The following is a 22,638-nucleotide window of genomic DNA, read 5'->3' as shown; positions in this document are numbered from 1 at the left end:
TATTGTGAGAAAGTTTTCTCATTATTTTTACTTACAGGATCTTTTTTTTTTAAAAATCACATTGACGGAAATGGACTTACATTATGTGATGTCAGATTTTGTTAGGCGATACATATTTGTATGGGACCTGATATAATTATTTTGGTGTAATATCAGGCGATGACTACACGACAAACTCCATTTCCCATCAGCCTCCGCGGTACGGATCGCGTCGTTACGTTGCAACGCAAGCTGAAGCCAGGCTGAGGCAGTTCAGCCAGAAGCCATATTGGAATCTATGAAGTCGCCTTGCACTTTGATGGGACTGAGTGTCTGTCGTTTTGGGAGTCTTTAAATCGCTACCCGGGATTTACACCCGAGTGATTGTGCCAGGCATTCCACTTGAGACCCTGCCAAGTCTGGACGGCAAGTTGTCTCGCTTCTTCTGTGGAAAAAAAATGAGTCCAACCGATGCTAAACGAGGGGCTAAACGCAGGAAGAACAAGCGGGGCGGTGGCAGTAGCTGCAGTGCTGTCTGCAACACCAGCGGTGGCAAGGCCGGGGTTGCCTCGGCCCTGGGCTGTGCGGGAACAGCAACACCTGCCTCTGTCGTCAGCTTTCTAACACCTGGCAGCGCGGGCAACGGGAACATGGGGTCCATCACGGGCATCAACGGAGAGGTGAGACTGACCGGTGGATGTCAAAACGGGTGGAGCGACTCTAGCTACAGTAGCGTTATCATCGACACACATCTGATCCGGGCCCGACACTGATGCGAGAAAAAGGCAGCTAGCAGACTTAACCTATGGCAACGTATATAGATGGAAACTTAAGCTTAATTAACGCTAATGCTTGTTGTTGTTATGCTTTGTGGGTTACCGTGCCAGCGTACAAAGCCATGAGTTATAGTTGTAATGCTAAACGTGTCTTTATTAAGTTGTTAGAAACTGGCCGTAAACATCAGGCTACTTTATCTGTAATGACTACCATGGTTAGCTAAAGTTAAGAGAGCTGACAACTGAAACACCTTGAAGCATTGTTTTTGAGCTAATACAGTGCAGGTGTAGGGTTGAGATTACACACAGGTGAAGACAAGATTATTGAGGAGTAACATTAGGTTAAACACAGAGCTGCTATATATATATAACACAGACAAACATGAATGCTAGCTAATGCTAACAACTTTGAGTGCCGACGGGCCTTGAATGTGTTTTTACAAGCTGACCTTCCTATCTTTCTCTGCTATATAAAGTTTTTATTTTCTTAGTCTCATTTGCCAGGACATAACCTAAACCAGCAGACTTATTTGGGGTATCCTAGTTGGCCTCAATTGGCACTAATACTAAATGTTCCATTGACTTCATTACACCTGACTTTATATTGGGTGGTTAAACTCATAAATTATGTTCTGCTTATTGTGTTATATTTAATGTACTGTTGTAGCAGCATAGTTACAATGTGTAATGTTTATAATACATACACGTGCTACTGTTTCATATGATCTTAATGACATATTATCTATTAACTAGCTCCTATCTTGGCAGTGGCTATCTGTCCATGCACACACATCTTGCACTTAATGAGAAATGTTCAAGCATTATTTGTGCTCACATTTATGTTTATATAGTATATAGTAGTATATCTGACTACATTGTTTAACAATGTTCTGCCTTGCACCACACACACACACACACACACACACACACAGCGTGTAGACTTGGAGAAATGTCACTACTTCACCAAGCAATGATTTGAAATGTGATGTTACAATTAGCTCACCAAGTCAATCAGCGACAGACACTGAACTAAATGATCAAATCTGAAAAGGTGATTCACTCTTTTTAGGCTGTCTCAAGAAAGCTTTACACTGAAAGAATTGATCATGTTTTACTTTGCAGTGGTGAGTGGGCATCTGTGTGTAAACACTATGTTGTTTTTTTTTTTTATTCCTCAGGTCAAAGTGAATAACAGTGTTACACCACAGTTTACAGAAGGACCAGTGAATGCTGACTTCTCCGGAGTCCTTCAGGTAAATTCACATCAGATGTTTCCATTTAATGTAATTTTTTACATCAGAAGTCCGTCGGCTAAAAACGTTTCTCCTGACACCTTACATACTAAAATCAAAACATGTCCAAAGTGGCACGATGGCCTGATTATCATAAATATAAAGAATATTTCACACACACACACACACAAACACACACATACACACACACACATACACACACACACACACACACACACACACACACACACACACACACACACACACACACACACACACACACACACACACACACACACACACACAAGATGCTCCAACATTTGTGTTCTGACAACACACTTGGAGAACAGGGTGGGCACCAGTCCTGTTGTGTTGTGACTGTCCACCTTGAATGAACAATTAAAACCCTAATTTCTGTTTTGCAGCACTTTTTTTAACACCAGTGTCATAGTGCTGACACCTCTAGAAGCAGCTCTCTGTTGGCATTTATCCATATTTCAAGGGACTGTAATAAAAGCGTTTCTTCAGAGGAGAGATCTGCCATGAATTTTGGATTATTCTAAAGAGTTTGTGCAGTAAAAATCAATATCAGCAACCAGCTAAACTGGAAATTACATCCTCAAGATGTTGATGATGTCATCACATATCACATTTGGAGCTCACCCGTTCACTCTGACGGAGCTTCAGGCCTTAAATAACCTTGAATTATTATGTACAAACACATTTTATAGGAATGTATATCTTGCTGCTCTGATATAAGAAAAGTATCCCAGTAACATCTTTCTGGAGCTACAGTTGCATGAGGCAAAGTCCCCGTCTCCCATATTGATCCGAAGTATCATCTTGTGCATTACTGAATATGATAAAAGAAAATGTTGTCCTGTTTACATGCATCATTGTAAATAATCAATACGGCTGTAACAGTGTCTTGCTCAGAACACACCTTTTTAAATTTAATACACACAGTGAGTCAAACAGGCTTGTTGAGGATGTGTCATGTGGCTGATGAGCTGAGCTACCTCCTGTGTTTTCGTCACCACACCTGGCTGTGTTTAGTTGTACTGTAAACGTTGATTGTGTATGATGCTGAGAAATTAGTCTAAATGTGTGAGGCTAAACTCAGTAGCTTGATTAAGACATCTGACAAATACTGTTAATGAAACTGTAAATATAAGGTGCTTTCATGCAGATTACTTTTGCTTTATTACATATTGACACCATCATATAGTATTGAATGATAGAGGCAGAAAATTGGGCAAAAAAAGACCAGTTTTAAGCACTTAGCACAATTATTGTTGCACTGTTTTGCTTTTGAGTGCAGCAACAGCTCAGCCAGACTACTACTGGAGTAATGGGAGATGATGAGTGACCCACAACAACCTCACACTGACAGTAACTTCATACCTTCTCTCTCTATTTCCTCCTCCTACTACTACTACCATAAACCCGCCGCAGACCCCATTCACGTTTGGCTTGAACCAGCGGGCTCCCTACACGGCTGGCGATCGCTGCCTCTTATGCCGATGTGAGCGTAAAGACAGCACCGTGCCTTCAGAGGCAGGGATCCCGGGTCAGAACGGGACAGCGCAACCCGCCAAGACACCCAGCGCCCTCCAGCTGCCTCTGTGGGTGTGCTCAGACTGCAGGCGCACAGTGGAGAAGGAAGACCGGCACACTGCTCTGGAGCAGTCGTTAGGGGTAAGTCACCTGGGTATGAGCGACATCACAGGAAATGTTTTGAAGTCGCAGGATGTGGCTAAAGATTATTAAAAAAAGACAGACACTCAAAGTTTATGGATTTAATGAAAAGACTTCATCACAAGTCTCCAAGTTCTTTGCATGATTCACCATTTACAAATGTTATGTTTCTGCATTGATGCCAACACAGCTGTGGTCATTCTTTCAGTGCACGTTGTAGCCTCCGGGTCTTCACTAGACACCTCTGCTTCTTTGCCAGAAAGCCTACAACAGAGGCAGCGGTCAGACGTAGCAGCTGTTGCTGTAGAGAATTAAATAGAGGACGTGTTATCTTTACTTTTTTTTTTTTTTACTTGGCTTAAACTATGGCTAGATAATAGTATCAAGCTTAAATATGCAAATTTTCTGTCACGCTCTTTGAACAAAGAACAAAGCAGTGGATCAAATACTTACAATGCAGTAAAGTATAATGCATACATGAAGATAACATTCAGTTGTTTTTTTCAGTATGTTTGAAGTAAATTCCTAATTTTTAAGATGTGTCTGGGGTTTGTTTTGATTTTACACATTAGAGCGGGACTGCAGTTATCTTTTCAGGTCTTTGCTGTATAGATGCCATGATGTCTCAGGCTAATACCTCTTCATATAAAGAGCCTCTTTATATTAGACGACCCATGCTATGCACTCAACTTGTCTTTTTAAGGACAACACTAATTTAGTAGTGGTGGGAATCTTGTGATTCAACCCAGCAGTTTTTTCACTCGAGTACAATGTAACTTTTCTTCATCTGGCTTGTGTTTATAAGGGTGTGATTTTTATTGCTTGTAATTCATGAAGCTTTTGACTATTAACAAATTCTGACCACGTAGAAAATTTAAAAAGGAAACAACTTAACATTTTTTTATTATAGGGAGTTATTTTTTACCCGTGTCTGCTTTGCTGGAGAATGAGTGAGAATGCGATATAATGAGCAGGAAAATCTGTTATTTGTAGTATAAACTATATAGTAATAGTTTTGTCCTTTGCCATTTGCTTTAAAGCACATCCTAAAGCTGAATATCACCACTGTTTCTATACTCTCGCTGACAGCTCTCGGTGCTATATTTTGGATGTGCAACCTAAGCCTCAAGTAAACTCTCAGTCAGAAGCAAAGTGTACTCCTTCCTCTCTGCTAATCCCATTAATGTTTCAACACAGCAACAATTCTTGCTAATTTGGCTGTTTGCACATTGGTGACGTGTCTCTGAAAGAGATCTGAATTATGAGAAATTCCTGTGTCATTACAACTATTGGATTTGTAAATTTGAACGCAGAAAGTAGGACCAAACCGGACACTGAGTATTTTATTAGTTTTTATTAGTAACATTTTTGGGGTGTTTTGGTCATTTTTTTCCCACTGGATTGTTACAGATGTGTTTTATGTTATGTGTGGCTGTCTTGACTGTGAATATAGCTGCCATAACCGAGTAATTACCTGAGAAGGATCAATAAAGTAAAATATCTATCGATCTAAATCTGCGTATTGTAGCAGAATTTTTAAAATCGCATTAGTGACATGCTTTTACACATATGAGTTAGATTTTTCCACCTCTGCATGATTTCTTTTCTACAGTGAGACGTGATCTCAGAGACACACTGCCTTACTGACACCATGATTTAAAGTTGCATGGCCAGAAAAAGAAAAATCTCTGGAATATTTTCTGGTTTCTTCAACCATCTGTGATAGTAAACTGAATATCTTTGGGTTGTGGACTGTTGGTCGACACAACCTTTGGCTTTGGGAAACAGTAAACGACATTTTCACCATTTTCTGATATTTTATAGACTAGGCGAATAATCGATTAATCAAAAAAAAATTCAACAGATTATTCGATAATGAAAATAATCATTAGTTGCAGCCCTATTATGGTATAAATCTAAAATTCCTCTTTTTTACCTCTAGTAGTCGTGTGTGGTTGCATTTTAGAGCTGCTTCACATGTTTTTGGTCATGCATTATATTAAAGCTTGTCAGGGACAGTTTCAGTCAAATGTTTTTGACATGCTGTCTTTTCTTTTCTCTCTCTCTCTTTTTCCTTTCTTTCATTAAAATGAATGGAAAGCTGTCTCCAAACTTGTGACTTGTACTGTATATCAGGGGTATTCGTCTTCTTCAGGGGTGTGTGTGAGTGTGAGTGTGTGTGTGTCTCAGCCTTGGCTTCTCTGGTTGGGTTTGGTTTCCTCATAAATGTATTGTTCCATTGCATCCTCACAGCAGGGCCTTACTATGCTGATTCACATTATTATGGGCTTGAAGAGCCAAACCGCTGGAAAGCTTTTACTGTGAAGCAGCTGCAGAAATTGTTAAATTTGCATCAACAAAATTTTAACACATAATTATACTGTAGGTCCAGCAGCTTGGCACTGATTAGATCAAAAACCAGTGAGGCTTGAATCTTAGCCACCGAGGTTAGCAAGGTTAGTCTAACTATGTTATCTAAATTGGTTTGATTAGAAATTGGTCTAAATGTAGATTCTGACATATTTCAGCACATTGGTGGTAAATAGTTACTGAGTAAGTAACATCTGTCCTGTGCAGTTCCTGCTTTATGATAAATGGTCAGTATTTTGTCCAATTAACAGGTCCTGACACAGGCACAAGACTTTATTCTTCGATTAGCTGATGCAAGCTGCTGTTCCTTAACTTCCTTTGTTGGCAGTTCAGAGCATGTCTTTTTCTTTGGCCTTGTAGCTGCCACAGCGGACAAGGAAGGAGAGATGTATTGCTGAGATGTAACAATGTTCAGACCTCTGCGACCCACAGTTCTGACTTTATAAATAAAATATCTAGAGGTGTTTTGAGGCTCTGTATGCGATCACTCTGCTGGAAAACATAAAATACTGCTAAACACAGAGAATTGTTCCACATTCATGTTATATGCTTTATTTCAGGCTCAATGTACTTTGTTGTTGACATTCCCAATGTGTGCTAGTTATACGATTTCCCGTTACAGCGTCTTTTGGACTTTAGACATCTAAACATGATAAACGTCATGTCACTGCTCCATCCGTATTTATGATTCAGCAACAACACAGGAATAAAGAAGTGTCTTTAAATCATTGCTTACTCACTTATATCTTGAGAAACGTTTAAAGATTGTTCTAAATTTTAGTATGCTATTTTTCATATTTCCTACAGAGCCAGGACTTTCTTTTGCACATGCCTGTGGGTAATGGAAACCTGGGCCAGGAAGCAACCCCAGGGGACAGACTGACCACTGCTGCGCCTACACTACCCATGCTCCCTGCCCCGGACCTCACCGCACCAATGCCTGCTGATACAGTGTGCAGCTGTGAAGCTTGCAATGAGAGACGGTCAGTTCAGCACGACTGCCACTCAAATGAATTCAATTTCGATTGATTACCTTTATTCTAAAGTGGTTGTGATCTTTGTGAATTTACGCCTTGAATTACAGGGAGATCTCCGCCGAGTCAGAGAGGGAATCTCAACAGCTGCAGAACCACTGGTCGGAGGTTCGCTACCTGGTGCGTTGCATCTACCGTCAGACAGGAACACCACTGGCAGACGACCATGACCAGCCCCTAGAGAGAGACAAGGAGGGCATGAAGGAGCTGGTGGACAGGTATAATAACTACAAGCACCGCTCCATTTCACTGCTTTCTGTCATATGTCTTTATTCTAGGGTATTTGTCCACTAGATGTCTCTATTGAACTGTAAAGGTCCATGTGAATGCAGGAAACAAGCTTCTGTAAAAACAATCAGAGGCCTGAAAGCCTTTGAAAGAAATTATGTCAACAAGCTGAAACTATTTCCTTCTCTTCTGTATTTGGTCAGATTAAACACAGCATTAAAAGCCATCTTTACTTCCTTCATATGATGTATTTCCTGTTGAATCACATTGTTGTGCCAGTAGAGAAACCCATTTTGATTTGATAGAAGGGAGTTTCATTAACACCCACTTGTCCAAACAATAATATTTCGGGGTTTTCTATTGTTAAATAATCTATTTTGCCCTTTTAAGACTCTGCGAGAAGGACCCCTACCAGCTGTACCAGCGGTTGGAACAGCAGGCCCGTGAATATGTCTTGGAAATGAAGGTGCGGCTACTGAAGCACTTGTCTGCAGGCTCCAAGACTACAGGACCAGTGGGGACCGTGGCTGCAGCCCAGGGTCCTCCTCAAGCCCACCAATTCATCTCCCTGCTGCTGGAGGAGTACAACGCCCTCTGTCAAGCTGCACGTACCATCAGCGGCTTCCTACTCACCCTGGTGAGTTTGCTCTTTTGTGAAGCTAGAGCTATGCATTAGCTGTCCTGCAGGTGGCACCAAAGGCAATGTTTTTACCTTGTCAACAATGAAATGAGCACATGCTATGTTGTGACATAATCGGTGTTACTGTTTTTCCACCAACAATAATCCAAACTCTTTTTTTCTTCAGGAGAATGAGCACCTCCAGAAATTCCAGGTGACGTGGGAGCTGCACAACAAGCACCTTTTTGAGAATTTGGTGTTCTCTGAACCCATCTTGCACAGCAGTTTACCTGCACTGGTTGCACAGCTGAAGTAAGATATAGCTTTACTAGTTCAAATAGAAGTTATTCATCACTAATCTGCTACTTTAGTTTCAAACTATTGTTCCACATATACAGATGTTTTTAGCATGGCTATGTCAAGTGGTCCACCTATAAGGCCCAGACGAAAATATCAACTACAACTTTCAACTACTGGACGGATTAAGATTAATTAAGTTTTGTACAGGCATTCATGGCCCCCAAAGGATGTATCCTTCTTGATCCCCTGGTTTTTCATCCAGTACCATCATCAAGTCAAAACTATAATTTGTCCAATACTTTGGTTTATGGCTAAATAAGTTATTGACATTCCCAGACTTCTCAGTCTAGTTAAATTTAAACATTTTGCATCTTTCTTTCCCCTGAGCCTTTCAGTAAGTGTCTACAAATTACAAGTCTTATTTTTCATCCCTCTTTTCAGACACGGCACAGCCTCCCATGATTCATACAATGAAGATATGTACAGGACCTTGTTAGAGAGTTACCAGCAGCTGCAGCAGGAGATGGCTTCAGTTGCTGCTGAATGGCAGGAGTGTGAGAAGAGGATTGATGACTACGTAGATGAACAGGTAAACATATGCAACACTAATACATTTGATGCAGAAAGTAACTGTACTTTTATATAATGGTGGGACTAAAGATGGATAAAGATAATAAGGGTTTGAACACTATATATGATTCTTTTGCAGCTGCTTTTTAAGGTGGAGGGTCAGAGTCTCACCAACCAAAGAACAGAGCCACACAAGTCCTTGATTAGCAAAAACGTAAGACATTTTAAAATAATATCTGAATACTGTCTGCTTTTCTATCTTTGATCTATAGAAGTTCATGTTCCTTTCATTATTTGCCAATTTCCAGACTTTGAAGACTAAGCAGCGAATGCTGAAGGAAGACTGGGAGTTCTTTAAACAGAGAAGATATATAGAAGAACAGGTATAATACAAGATTATCATGGCTGATTATAAAGTGCTTTTTTCTGATTCAGAGCAGTTCTTTATTTGTTCTCTCTACCTCTCTTTTTATTCTAGTTACCTAACAGCAAGAAGTCGCCCACCGGAGACAACAACTTCACAGACACTATGAGAATGCTGTCATCTCGTCTGAGTATTCCAGACTGTCCAAACTGTAATTATCGGAGAAGGTGAGTTTAGAGGATTAGCTATGTCATTATCTGGCGTGGGATCAACTCTCTCTCCTTGCAGAAGATTTGAAACATAATTGAAACCAGCTTTATTGTCAACTGAAAGAAAATCTATTCTTATGATCCCGTTAATCTTTTAACAAGTTATGATCTTCTTGAATCTGTAGTTTATATTAAAATGGATATAATCTAAATCTGCTAGAGGCTTGGATTTCAGCAACAGAATCACTTTTATACCATTATTCCCAAACATCTGGGGCTCGGCTGTGATTTACTTCCTGTCTCTACAAGTAATCACACAACGACAAACGTCTCATACGTCATCCTGTCAAAATGAATGGTTGGTAAATTTGACTTAGATCTGTGGTGTCATGAAGTCCTAAACCGTATTATTTATTTCTTTGTCAAAATGAGTTTTTTTCGAGTAAAACTGAAAACCATTTAACTTAAGATGAACATGAATTGAAGTTTATATAAAGTCAAGTTGAATACAGTGATAATCACTTTTGACATTATGCTGTAATCATTACTGCAGTATTAATTTTGTCCGTATTGCAAACCCCAACAGGTGCACGTGTGATGACTGCAGTCTCTCTCACATCCTGACATGTGGCATCATGGATTCTCCCATTGCTGAGGACCTCCACATCAAGCTGCCTCTGCAAGGGGAACCTCCTCGGGACTACCTGGCAGAGGTGCACCCTCCCAGCCTCTCCTCCGGCAGTTCAGCGTCTGGCTCCAATTCCAGTTCTCCCATCACCATTCAGCAGCATCCGAGACTTATTCTGCCTGAAGGGGACACAAACACTTTGTAAGTCAAACCAACCAGTCCGAATGCAAGTCCCAGTCTCAGTCAAATGGTTGTTGTTACGCATCTTTATAACGCAACTTTAAGGCGCAGGTTAGATTGTGATGTAGTTTGTTTACTAACCCCTAAAGATGAAAATCCTTTATCCTTAAATTCATATCTGAAATGAAGAATTGAATTCAAGGTATTTGGCAAAATGTGTCTTTCATATCATTATTGCACACCTCTTCTTAGAAACGACCATTTCCCCCTCTTTCGCTTTCCCCTAACCGACGACTCATTTCTCTCTTCTTCCAGTATTAGTGATGATGACGAAGTGCCTCCGTTGTCCAGTAAGTTTGGGGACATCTACCCCATGAGTGGTTATGAGGACAGCAGTGTTGTGAGCGCAGCTGTGAACGGCCTCCACAGTGAGATCAATGGGGAAGGTGAAAACGTGACACTGAAGCCAGGGGTGAGTTCCACGCTGACATGAACAATGCCTAAGATTAGTTGTGAATTTCCCTGCCGAGTTTCTGGATGATGAAACTGATGTTCATTATGAGTGAGTTAGCAGTAGTTCGGGAACTGTTCCTCACTCATTTCCTAATACTATCTTCTCTTTGTCCTATTCATACATTTCTGCCTCAGTCTCCTCACATTACCAGCAGCAGTAGTTCGTCAGAGGGTGACGAGGAGGAAGCTGACGGCAGTGGGGAGCCCCCGGGGCAGCAGGAGGAACTTTCCTCAGGAAAGACTAACAGTCCTCCACCTTCTTACAATCACCAGCAGGTATTACCGCACCTCTAATGAGAAGTTTGGGAATGCTGGGAATTGAGCTGTTGCACATATAGTCATAACTTTTAAGTTAAGACACCTAAGAAGGAATGACAATCACAGTATATTACAGGATTGTTTTTCACAGTGGAGATTTACACTTTTTTTTTTTTAACCGCAGTTCTTGTTCTGTGTGTGTGTGTGTTACTGGCCAAAATGTGTCTGTAGCACCAGAGTATCAAAATTTCTAGTATAGAAAACTGGCATTGAATGTTTTCTTCCTCTTTAATCAAGTATCATCATTTGTCATCAATACTCATACTGAAAGTATTGTATTTGCACAAAATTTTCAAACAGTACCCAGACCTTGAACTTTCCCCCATACATTGGGGAACCAATTATCTTAAATTGAGGAACACACTCCAGAACAAAAGCAGACAACCTGTTTTGACTTTGTGTTACCACCTCAGGTAGAACAGGTCCAGCATGCCTGCGAGTGCCACGTGTGTAACCAGGACCCCAGCTCCTCCAACCTGGGCCCTGCCACATGCCTGCCCCCTAGTCGGCTCCATGCCACGCCTCCCCCCGCTGTCGGACACCAGTTCTTCACAGACAGCAAGGCTCCCCCCGCCCACCCCGCCCTCCACCTCTACCCCCACATCCACGGCCACCTGCCCCTACACAACTTCTCCCGGCCCCTACTGCACCCTACACTCTACCCTCCCAGTCCTCCTCTCACACACAACAAGGTGAGGAACTCTTGACCCCACTCATCCATAAAGATAGACTGATTTTACTTTCTTTTCTTTCTTTTTTTTAATGATGCGTAAAGTTGTAGCTCTGATAGTTTCTTTCAGGGAAGACTGATTCATTTCCTTTTCATGGGGTTTTTTTTAAGGTTCCAGGAACAATAGTAAGCTTAGTTGTACTCTTAGTTTCACTTAGTTTAACTGTCATTTTAATTTTCCACCACAAGAGGTCAGAGTGTACCCAATCAGGGTAGGTATGATCCGGAAATAAATTGTATGTCAGCTCAAATCAGTTCATCTCATAATCCCAAAGTAATGAGACAATTTGTCTTGTACCTTAACTCGACCTCTCTGTTCTTTTTTAATTTCTTTTTTTAAGCCTCTTCCCCCAAACCCAACATCAAACCACTCAGCAGCCAAGCAGCCAGCCTTCAGCCCGTCATTACCCGAGCACGTCTACCAGAACTGTTTTGGCGGTGCAGGCGGAGCAGGTGACTGGAACAGCTCACTGCAGTGCCTCTCGCTCAAGTTTGAGAACCTGTGGGATGCGGCTGTGATGAAGAGCTGGAATCCTTCTATGCTGTTGCCTGAGTCCCTGCCAGGTGAGCCACTCAGGCACAGCAGAAATTACCAAAAAACTGCAAACTCTAAAAACACAGCAAGTCAAAATCATGGCTCCTTTCACATTATGTATCAACAGGTGACATGCTCGGACCACCCCTCGCTGACGTCCCCCTCCCCCCAACATCTATCGGCCCCCAAGGGGAACACCCCTCTCTGCCCACCCCTGTCCCCCCTTCCTCTAACTCTTCCTCATCATCGTCCTCGTCCTCATCATCATCCTCGTCGTCATGCTCCTCTTCGGAAGCCAAAGAGCAGAAGAAGAGTGGCGCCAAGAAGAAGTGTCTCTACAATTTCCAGGATGCCTTCATGGAGACCAACCGAGTAGTGATGGCCACCTCTGCCTCTACGTCCTCTGTGTCCTGCACTGCCACCACTGTCCAGTCAAGTAATAACCCACCTATCCACCTAGCATCTAAAAGACCCAACTCTTTAGGTAATATAGGAGGTAGGAGCAGTGCTTAGGTTAGTACTCATAAGAGCACTTGCTGGTTACAGAGATTGTTTACCAGTCAAGGAAAATGTTTAGCATTTTAGCCTGTCATAGTCTGTTAAAAAATGTAATGCTCACCCACACTGGGACAAAGAATTTGGTCATTCTTGCTTCTTTTTTATTAGCTTTTCATGGGCTTCACGAAGGTATTTATTCAATATCTTTGTGATGATAGGTCATAAGGACTTCCTAACAATTGATCACCACAACCTTTCAATCTAAATGTGGATTTAGATTTGGAAAATGAATTGCACTTATAAGACACTTGATGCTACTGTGTGTAGATTTGAATGTCAATCGTCCTGGGGTCCGCAAACTTAACAGTTAATTCACAATCATCTAATGAAACAGTGATAAAAACATTAAGAAAATAAATGAAAATAAAATGATAATATTGATAATAACACATTTTATTTATAGAGCACCTTTCATACAAGTCATGTCACTCAAAGTGCTTTACAGAAAAAAACCAATAAAACAACAGCAAATAAAACAATAAAAATTGAGATTTAGTAAAATTAGACAATAAAAAAAAAAAAAAAACATTCAGTAAAAATAAGTAAAAATGACAAATTAAATAAATACGTTATAATCAAAACTAAAGAAAAATAAATCTCTTTGGTAAAATTAAATCATTAATAATTGCCGATTATTGTAAAAGATAATTACAATGCGCAACTTTGGAAAAAAAATTACCCAATAAATGTACTGGACTATGTTGTGGCCACTGAGTATCAGAGTAAACGAGATACAAGCGGGTGTTTCCTTTGGCAGCGGTTGACTGACATTTGAGGGCAGGAGTTGGTATACGTTGCAAGGAGATGAGCTGTCAATCTGTGTGTTGCACTACTGACAGGAGTACACCATAACCCCAGAAATCCTTCAAACACTAAGGTTCTTTTCCATTTTTCATCAAGCACATAATGGTGTTGGCCAAGTGCCATTAAAGATGCCCTTCCCTTTTAAACCAATAAATATTTGGGAGCAGCAGAGTTGTGTTCATCCTGCATTATAGAAATAGGGAACCAAAAAGTTACACCCCCAAAAAACAATCTATAAACTTAATTTCCTCTTTTTTGTTATTACAGTTTTGGTCACAGAAGTACTAAGAGGATACAGATTTCCAATAACAAAAAAAGGAAGAAACAGTTTGACTAAATGTCTTGTGGGGTTTTTTGTTTTGGTTGTTTTGTTTTTCTTTCCTGCAAATATGTGTGCTAGGTAATCTTTTTGTCAGTAATTAACTCCTTTTTGTGGAAGCTCTGTGAGTAACTGCACATTTTAACACGTTGGTTTGGGGCCTAGGGTAGAGCAAAACAGTATTCTCATCCAGTGGATCTTTGTCTCCCCTAGATGATGTATTTCACAATCTAGGTAAAGAGGACCATAGGCAACCCGCTCCAACCACCCCTAGAAACGGCTCTACGGGAGGACTGACCTCCCTCCCTCCGCTCTCTGGCCCCGCCCTGCCCCCAGCACCCACCACGCACCTTCCCACAATGGGATCGCAGCCCTTTCCAAAGATGGCCGCTCCAGCCCCAGACTTTGTGGAGGCCCACCAGGGTCTATGCCTCCCGCCTACCGAGCCTCCAGCCTCCTCAGCAGATGGTCCTGTCAGCGCCCCACCCAGCGTCTGCAGGTAAGCCAACTCAGACTCATTTAAGAAATAAAAACATCCTAAATTGAAGGCAGTTATTTAAAGGGTTTGGTTTTATTCATCATCCTTTTCAGTGATCCTGACTGTGAAGGCCATCGCTGCGAGGGGAATGGGGCATACGAGCATCAGCCGTACGATGGAGAGGAGAGTCAGGACGAGGACAGCTGCTCGGAGCATAGCTCCTCCACCTCCACATCCACCAACCAGAAAGAAGGAAAGTACTGTGACTGCTGCTACTGCGAATTCTTCGGGCATGGCGGGGTAAGACACAAAAGCGTAATTACTAACTGAAATGAACAAAGTTCACCTCAAATTAACATGTTTCGATTTCCTTACAAAATTTCGAGGATGCAAATTACAAGTCTTGAATTTTAATTCTATCTTTAATTGGTTTCAAATTAAAATGTTTGTAATTGTACAGCAAAAAAAAGCTGTATATATGACAGATGTAGTGAAAAATTGTGTTCATTAGCCTGTCAAATATAATATTTTCTTTAAAGACTATTCTTATCTTTTGCATCCTGTATTTTATGCCCAGCCTCCAGCAGCTCCTACCAGTCGAAACTATGCAGAGATGCGGGAGAAGCTGCGCTTGCGTCTGACAAAACGTAAAGAGGAGCAGCCGAAACGTGAGGAACAGCAGCCGGTGATAGAACGGGATGGAGGGGTGGAGGACCACAGGCGCGTGGAGGACTTGCTGCAGTTCATCAACAGTGCTGACAATAAACCTGCTTCCAGTTCTAAGGCAGCAAAACGGGCCAGACATAAACAAAAGAAGGTAACCATCAGCTGCACAGAGTTCAAAGTTCTTCTTAAAATTGTGTCTATCTGTGCGACCTCTAAACCACTTGGAAATAAAGAACCCCTGATGCTCAATAATCTAATCCTTTTGGTGCTTTTCATAATGTTGATAGTGTATGTCTGTGTGCTTCAGATGGAGGAGAAGGCCCGTCTGGAGGCAGAGGCCCGTGAAAGGGAAGAGCAGCAGCAGCTGTTGGAGGAACAGCAACGACGACAGCGGCAGGAAGAGGAAGAGGCTGCGCTTCAAAAGGAACTGCTCCGGCTGCAGGAGCTGCAGCAACATCGCGCTGCCAAGAAGAAAAAGAAAGAGAAAGCAAAGGAAAACACAGCTCCCCCTCAAAACAACCCACAGCCCCTCAAACAGACAGCTCAGAACGTCCTAGATAACCTTCAGAATGGAAAGTCACAGCTGCTTCAAACCCTCATCCGCCTCCCTGACCAGAAAGAACCAAGATATGATCCCATACCCCAGCCCAACACACAGCACAGCCCAAAATGCACCAGTGAGAAGGCCAACATCCCCCACACTCCAGTCACCCTCCACAACGGCACTTCTACATCTCAGCTTGAGGTCAACAGTAAAGTTAAAGCCAAGCAGTCTGCTAAGGTGTTCATGTGCGAGGCCGCAGTTAAGAAAGCCTCCGAGTTACCCAAGAGCTCAGATGCTCTAGCAAAGTTAGCTAATTGCATTGCTCCCGCCACTACAACAGACACCAAAGCAACGCGAATCAGGCCCTTCGAGGCCCTGGCTCCTCTTCCGATCACCGAACCCCGGAGGGAGGAGAGGTGTAACAACAGAAGTGCCAGTGGAAAAAGGCAGCAGCCGCAGCAGCAGCAACCCCTGACCGAAATAAAGGAAGACAGGAGAAGTCCACCTGTGTCAAACCCCTCTCCGTCTCCCCCTCCAACCTCTCAGTCTGAGCAGGCCACGCAGAACAGTAAACCTCCCAGTGCAGAGTCCCCACAGCCCAAAGGCAAGACCAAGAAGAACAAGAAGAAGAAGGGGGACAAAATGAACAACTCTATAGGTTAGTATTGGATGACTGAAATGTTTACATTTTCAAGATTCAGTTGAAGAAATGGTACACATCCAGTAAGTTGTCTTAATTACTGGTATGGCATTACAGACGTCATGCTAAGTGTGGGAAATACAATCCTCTCTTAGGTGACAGTAGTATAAACTGTGCTCAGACACTGTGACCAGGAACAGCTTGACTTTCCAACTAAACAATTCCTCATTTGTCTTGTGGGTATTCTTCAGTATTAACTCAGCATAGCAGTGTGGTTTGTGAATGTGTGGTTAGCAATTCCTGTATGAGCAGCCAGTACAGGAGTTACTTTATTTGACGTAATAAATGTTTAATTGGTGTTGCACTTGCGCCTTTACAACCTTGTGTCCTGACAGTGTAGCTTCACACAAGTACAAGTGATTTTGTTTTGTTTTTTGAGTGAAGAGTTGCAGCAGTGGAGCCAGCACTAAAAATCTAAAAGTTTTTTGAACACTTTCACTTCTTGTCAGCTTCTCTCTGGTCCCTCTCTTAACCTGCTGGACCAAAACGGAGAAATTTCACATGTATTTTATACTCAATTCTTATATTCGTTGAAATCTTTCCTAAAGCTGTTTGGGTTTGAGTTTGAGTTGAGTAAAACCACTATTTTCTAGAATTTGAAAATGTCCAACTTCGGTGCCCCCCCAGTGGTAGCGTTATTAATTATAAGGGGAAATTGGTTTTATGGTTATGTAAATGATCCATATTAAAACATTGTATGTATATGGACTCCTACCGCACTTGTCGTAAATGGCTAAATAACATGACATTTTAGAGATGTAACAACCAGAGCTATAAATACAACCAGCAACCCGCCAAATGCTGCTAAAATATGCAAATGTCTGGTAGTTTGTTTCTCTCACCAGCCAAAAAACAATGGTAGTCTATTGAGGCCTGGTAAAGTATCAAAAAATCATGGGATGTACTTTAATATACTGTAGGATACAATTATTATTATTATTATTGTTATTATAATTCTTTTTCCCCCCGTCATGCCAATTCACTTATGAAAGGCCTTATTTGATTTTGCTAAAAGAGGCTATGTGAGTCTGGCAACAGATACACAGCTGATACTGGTGCAGTCAAATAAATCAAGACCTAGGTTTATTAAGATATATCTCAATGTTGGAAACTTGTATCAGTTGCTTTGTACAAGTAAAACAATACTAGTACTAATAAAAGAGTAACATATTAATAAATATATTTGAAATAGGAGCTAATGTCAAACATGTATGTGTTTCTTTTTTTTTAGATGATGTTTTCTTGCCCAAAGACATCGATCTGGATAGCACTGAAATGGACGAGACGGAGAGGGAGGTGGAATATTTCAAACGGTACGTATATTGAACTTGACTGACTGAATTGTTTCTGAAATCCTTTCTCTCTCTTTGTCCTTTAACTTTTAAAAATAAAGTAGTCGAGAAGGATGACAACCCCTTCCTTTGAAAAACGGAGTTTCACATTAGAAGGTTGTTTTCACATTCATCTACTGAAGGAGGAAGTTTCTGTGTGTGAATTTACAAACAGGATTATTTGACATAACTGAAAGCTGATCATGGTCCACTATGGTCACTTGTGCATGTATAATGTGATTTGAACCCTCCAGTGTACAAAACTGAGAATGAACTTTTAAGTAGAGTAGGAGACATTTTAATTGGTTTATTGAACTTTTCTTAATGTTTGTCCATTGAGACTGCTGCAACCCGTATCTATTGACTTGGCTTTTTGTTAAATGAATAGTTAATAGTTTTAATAAGATAGTAGTTATGAAAATTTCTTTTTATGATGTAGCTGTGAACACTGATGGCTCTAATAGTTATACAATAAACCCAACAGCTCCATAAAGTTCCTGTAATATTCAGTTTCAATAAAATACATTTAAATCATTATTGTTATGTTATATTTTCATGTCTTAGGTAAAGTAGGACATGATATTGTGTTTTTTCTCCAAAAACGAGTGGTGTTAAACTAAAACTTAAAAAATACACTCTCTCTGCTGCCAGAAACATTTATCAAGGTATCAATTTTTAGACCCGTTCAATTAGACCCGATTATTTAATTACAACATATTTTATTGTTTTCATCTCTGCAGGTTTTGCTTGGATTCTGCTCGGCAGACCCGTCAACGGCTTTCCATCAACTGGTCAAACTTTAGCTTGAAGAAAGCTACGTTTGCTGCACATTGAAGGTGTTAGTGAGTGACTGTCAGGACACAATCAGTACCTTAACAGCTATACCAACCCACACGTCCCCCCCTGTCCCCCGAAAAAACCCCAACCCCCCAACCCCCCTCCTTCGTCCCTTTACCACCATCCAACTGTTGTCCTCCCAGAACTTCTCTCCTGCTGTGCCCAAATCACACCCACGCTGCCTTGCTTTGTTCTTGTCGCTGTGTGGTTCCAACACAGACCCATCTGGACTGATCCACCTGCAGAACTAAATGAAATGAAAAAGAATCACAAAATGCTACTTCACATCTGATTAATTTTCCTTGCGTGCTTGTGTGCTTTTAGTCTGAGTTGGGCATTTCTCTTTGACTGAAAAAGCCATGGTCTGAAATTATTTTCTTATATTGGCTTACCTGTAGTCAAAAGATGCTTGCTATGTCTGGATGGTTTACCTCTTGAAAAAAAAGACACATGGAAACAACAAAAAAAAAAGAAAAGAAAAATGTAATGAATTAAAAGCTGTATTTGAGATATTGTGGCTTACTATCCCATCGTTTCCCGTTCTCCTAGCACGGCATCTCATCCACGATTGACAAGGGGGCTTGGTCAGCTGGTCTCCACTCCCTGCCCCCCCCCTCCCCACCCCCACCTCCAACCCCCCTTTTTCCACCCCGTTTCACCAAAAGGAGGAAGGCGTAATACTTGACAATGTTCTTTTTTTGGTTTTTAGGTTCTGTTTAACAAACTGTTGAGTAAAAGTGTACCAGTTACAGTTTTTGTTTTCTTTCTTTTTGACCTGTAGCCAGCTTGTATCAGAATACTTTCAGAATGAAATTGAAAAAGAACAATACTCACACTATCAGTCTGTTATAGAGTGTATATTGTATTAACACTGAAGCCAAACTGGCTACTTTTAACATATTGTTAAGTAATATTAAATCTTGTCTTTCTTTTTTGAAAGATGGAATACAGTAGTATGGCAGGATTATGTGTCTTGTGTCAAATCTTATTTCCTACATGCAGTGGAAATTGTCAATAAAGGACATGGACACTTAAAACTACACATACATTTAAGGAACTCACATTTAAATCAAGCCCATGTGAGAAAGTCATCGTTACATCTCGGTCACTTCTCGTCAGTGTGACCATGCCCACATGGGACCGGTGAATCAAACGTACCTCTTTTACAATGGTAGGATTTCGATTGTCTTCGCTGCTCTGCATCATGTCAGCCACACACAAGGTTGCGAAGTGAGTCACACCCACAGATATGGGCTCCTTTTGGGAAATCGAATAATTGACAGTCATAATCCATCTAGAAGGCCACTGTAAGTGAGTCAAGTAGATCCTGAGGTTAATTTTCATTGTGAAGCACGTTTAACAAAAAGAAGAAGAAAAAAAGGAGGGGGGGGTGGGGGGGGGGTAGCGGGTATTAGGCTCCTTCAGGTATTTTCACATAGTTCTATTTCATATATGCTTATGAAACTTGAGGGAAAATTAGTTTGAAGCAGTTATGAAATCAAGTACATTCCCACAGGGTAAAGTAAGTGTGAAATGAGGTCATTCATTGGCTTATCTAGATGTAGATGAGTTAATACATACCTTTCACTGAACACTGTAGTAAAAGCTCTTGCGTGGTGTTTTTCCATCACTGAAGAGATCGTTTAAATAATTAAAGAGGCATAAGGACCTTTTTTTTGGTAAACGTTTTGTATGCTGTTCTTTTCCCTCTTTATGCTGTGTACTGTTTCAAAATGCTGTTAATTTAACATGTAACTTTAGTCCTCTTACAAACACTGGGTTGTTGTTTTTTTTTTAAAGAAAACTAAGGAACTGGACTTCAATTGTAATTTTCAGTTCTCTCCTGTATGTGTTCAAACCTAATTGCGCACCTATTAGCTCAAAGACATAAGAGTAAAGAGTTGCCTAACATTTCTTATAAGATGCCAAATGTTCATATATTTTCATTCTTAAGTTAAAATGAACACTAAAACAGTTTCTTAAATGTCTAAATGTGGTTAAAGTGCTGTTCACACCTTCCCTTTAAAAAGCCTAAAGGATAAAGTGGAAGAGGAAGTAAGCTTCCGTTATGCTGTTTGTTGACTGCTTCCTCTTACTTTTTCCCAAGAGCAGCAATTTCTTAAAAGTAAGGGATTTCACTGTCAAAAATTACCACTCTTACAAATTTGATGAATGAGACAAAATGTGGTAAATGTACTTCATTCAGAGAAGACAAAAGGCTGTGTGAGAGCCACCAGAGCAGATATGACTCATAATTTATTTCAGGTATGAATGAGTGTCTGGCTGTTCTGCAGAGTGCGCTCGCTCACAGTCACCGGTGATGTAAGATCGGATGTACCACGCTGAGCAAATGCCCCACAAAACTACGCAAATGCAGTCAAGTCAGAAACACCTGGTAAAATGTTTGAGGGGCTAACGTAGGCAGTGATCTAAAAAAAACATTTAAATAGCACAGATTTTAGTTGTGTTTTTTTGTAATATAGATGCAGAGATAACTGACTCATTTCAAACTTTCCTCTAATAAAATCTTAGAATAATTTTATTGTACATCAAGTATTTCTTTTGCTGTACAAAGTGTCCTTGTTGATGAAGGAAAACAATGGCTCCAGAGTGGTTAAAAGCACTCAGAGCAGTCTGACAATGACAGGGGCAAGCGCCAGAAGGATTATTAAAAGGGATCAAAAGCTGCCTTGTAGCTTGTAATCACAATGCTGATTTTTTTCATTGTCAGCTGCCTGGAACAAGAGGCTACATCCAAAGAGGGAATCCCCCTTTCTTTCCTGGATACGATCTATCACAGTGCTGTTTTTTGACAGCCAAAACCTTGAAATTCCTAACCAAAAATACCCAGTTTTCATTAATACCAACTACCGCAACTAACCTATGTGAAATTAAAATGATCCACTGAAGTCAACAGTGCTCCGCTTTTCAAATATACTTCTTTGCTTTTTTGGGATTTCCCTCGTGATGGCGGGAAATTCCCATTCTTTTAGGATACACACAAGATTAAAGGCTGAATCTATCCATTCTGTGTTTGTCTGGATAAGTGTCAGGCTGAAGTTTTCCCTATCTGTTAAAAGTATATGACAGCTACACCTGCACATCCTGGTGCTTTGAAACCTGTTTCCAACAGGAACTGCTCTACCACTGTCACCTGACTTTTCTTATTAATTCATCTGTTTCTTAGAAAAGTTCCCAGACACTCAGGTGGGGACTTGTGACCTATTTTCTTCCACTCTCAAATTGGTGGGTAGAGCGGTTGTGTGTGAGGAAGTGCAGTCACTCATAAGCCCCTGTTGTTGCGTAGGTGTGTGCTGGCGGGGGAGAATCCCCAGAAGATAATCGTGGCCTTTTTAAGCCTGTGTGTATTTTCTACCACTGTGCATGTGGTTAACTTATAAAAGAGATAGTTGGCCTTTAAAACCAAAATTGTAACCAATCTCTCTGTGGGTATATAAACTGGAGCCAGGCTAGTGTGTTATGTAAATTAAATAAACTGTGTTGGAAAGTAATTAAGCCACATATATCTTCCCCAGTTGGCTGATGAGTAAGTTAGCATGTGATGCTGCTTAGTATCATTTAATCACTTAGGGACTTTGGTGGTGTACCAACTCTGAAACCTTTTCTTTTGGTTTTTAGAAATAGTCTTTTTCAACTCTTTATTTTATTGCCTTAATTATTGTACAATGTGTAATATGAACCTAATTCTACCATTGGTAAATATTTTTATTTTTTATTTTTGAATTTATATCAAAGGAATCGTTTGATATTTTGGGGAAAAAACTCACTTTGATGAGAAGATCGATACCACTCATGTCTGTACGGTGAATATGAAACTGCTGCTAGCAACCGGTTATTTTAACTTAGCATAAAAAAGGCGGGAACAGCTATTTCTCTTGCTCTGTCTAACAGTTACAACATATGAAACTGACTTATTAACAAGTATCTTGTGTGTTTAAACAAAAACTCGAGCGATTTTACTGGAGGCTATATTTTGGATAATTTCTTGTATTGGACTATTTATATCTCAGATGCTTATTGGTCTTTGTGCTAAATTAAGCTAACCAGCTGCTCATAATATATATTCTTTAAAGGAAGAACTAAAAATATCAAGAGAC

The 22,638-nt window shown here is 40.7% G+C and overlaps 1 protein-coding gene across 2 annotated transcripts; it reads left to right on the top strand.

Moving 5' to 3' along the window:
* The first annotated feature begins 287 nt into the window (after positions 1-287).
* On the top strand, positions 288-19,476 carry fam193a (family with sequence similarity 193 member A). Of its 2 annotated transcripts, none has more exons than XM_062433806.1 (23): positions 288-659; positions 1,934-2,008; positions 3,443-3,685; positions 6,863-7,038; positions 7,140-7,307; positions 7,708-7,954; positions 8,124-8,248; positions 8,678-8,825; positions 8,946-9,020; positions 9,115-9,189; positions 9,285-9,397; positions 9,966-10,208; positions 10,503-10,659; positions 10,836-10,976; positions 11,432-11,710; positions 12,090-12,312; positions 12,411-12,719; positions 14,178-14,463; positions 14,556-14,742; positions 15,020-15,259; positions 15,416-16,310; positions 17,584-17,665; positions 18,424-19,476. In XM_062433806.1, exons 1-23 carry the CDS (start codon positions 438-440, stop codon positions 18,515-18,517), a joined length of 4,803 nt encoding a protein of 1,600 aa, XP_062289790.1. In that variant the 5' UTR covers positions 288-437; the 3' UTR covers positions 18,518-19,476. The 2 variants fall into 2 exon arrangements, with proteins under 2 accessions (XP_062289790.1, XP_062289781.1); XM_062433797.1 differs by having other exon boundaries at positions 12,411-12,767.
* Positions 19,477-22,638: the final 3,162 nt, after the last annotated feature.

Source organism: Scomber scombrus, chromosome 2 (assembly GCF_963691925.1).
Source record: "Scomber scombrus chromosome 2, fScoSco1.1, whole genome shotgun sequence".
In the NCBI taxonomy this organism is placed as follows: Eukaryota; Metazoa; Chordata; class Actinopteri; order Scombriformes; family Scombridae; genus Scomber; species Scomber scombrus.
This window is presented reverse-complemented; position numbering and strand designations above follow the sequence as displayed.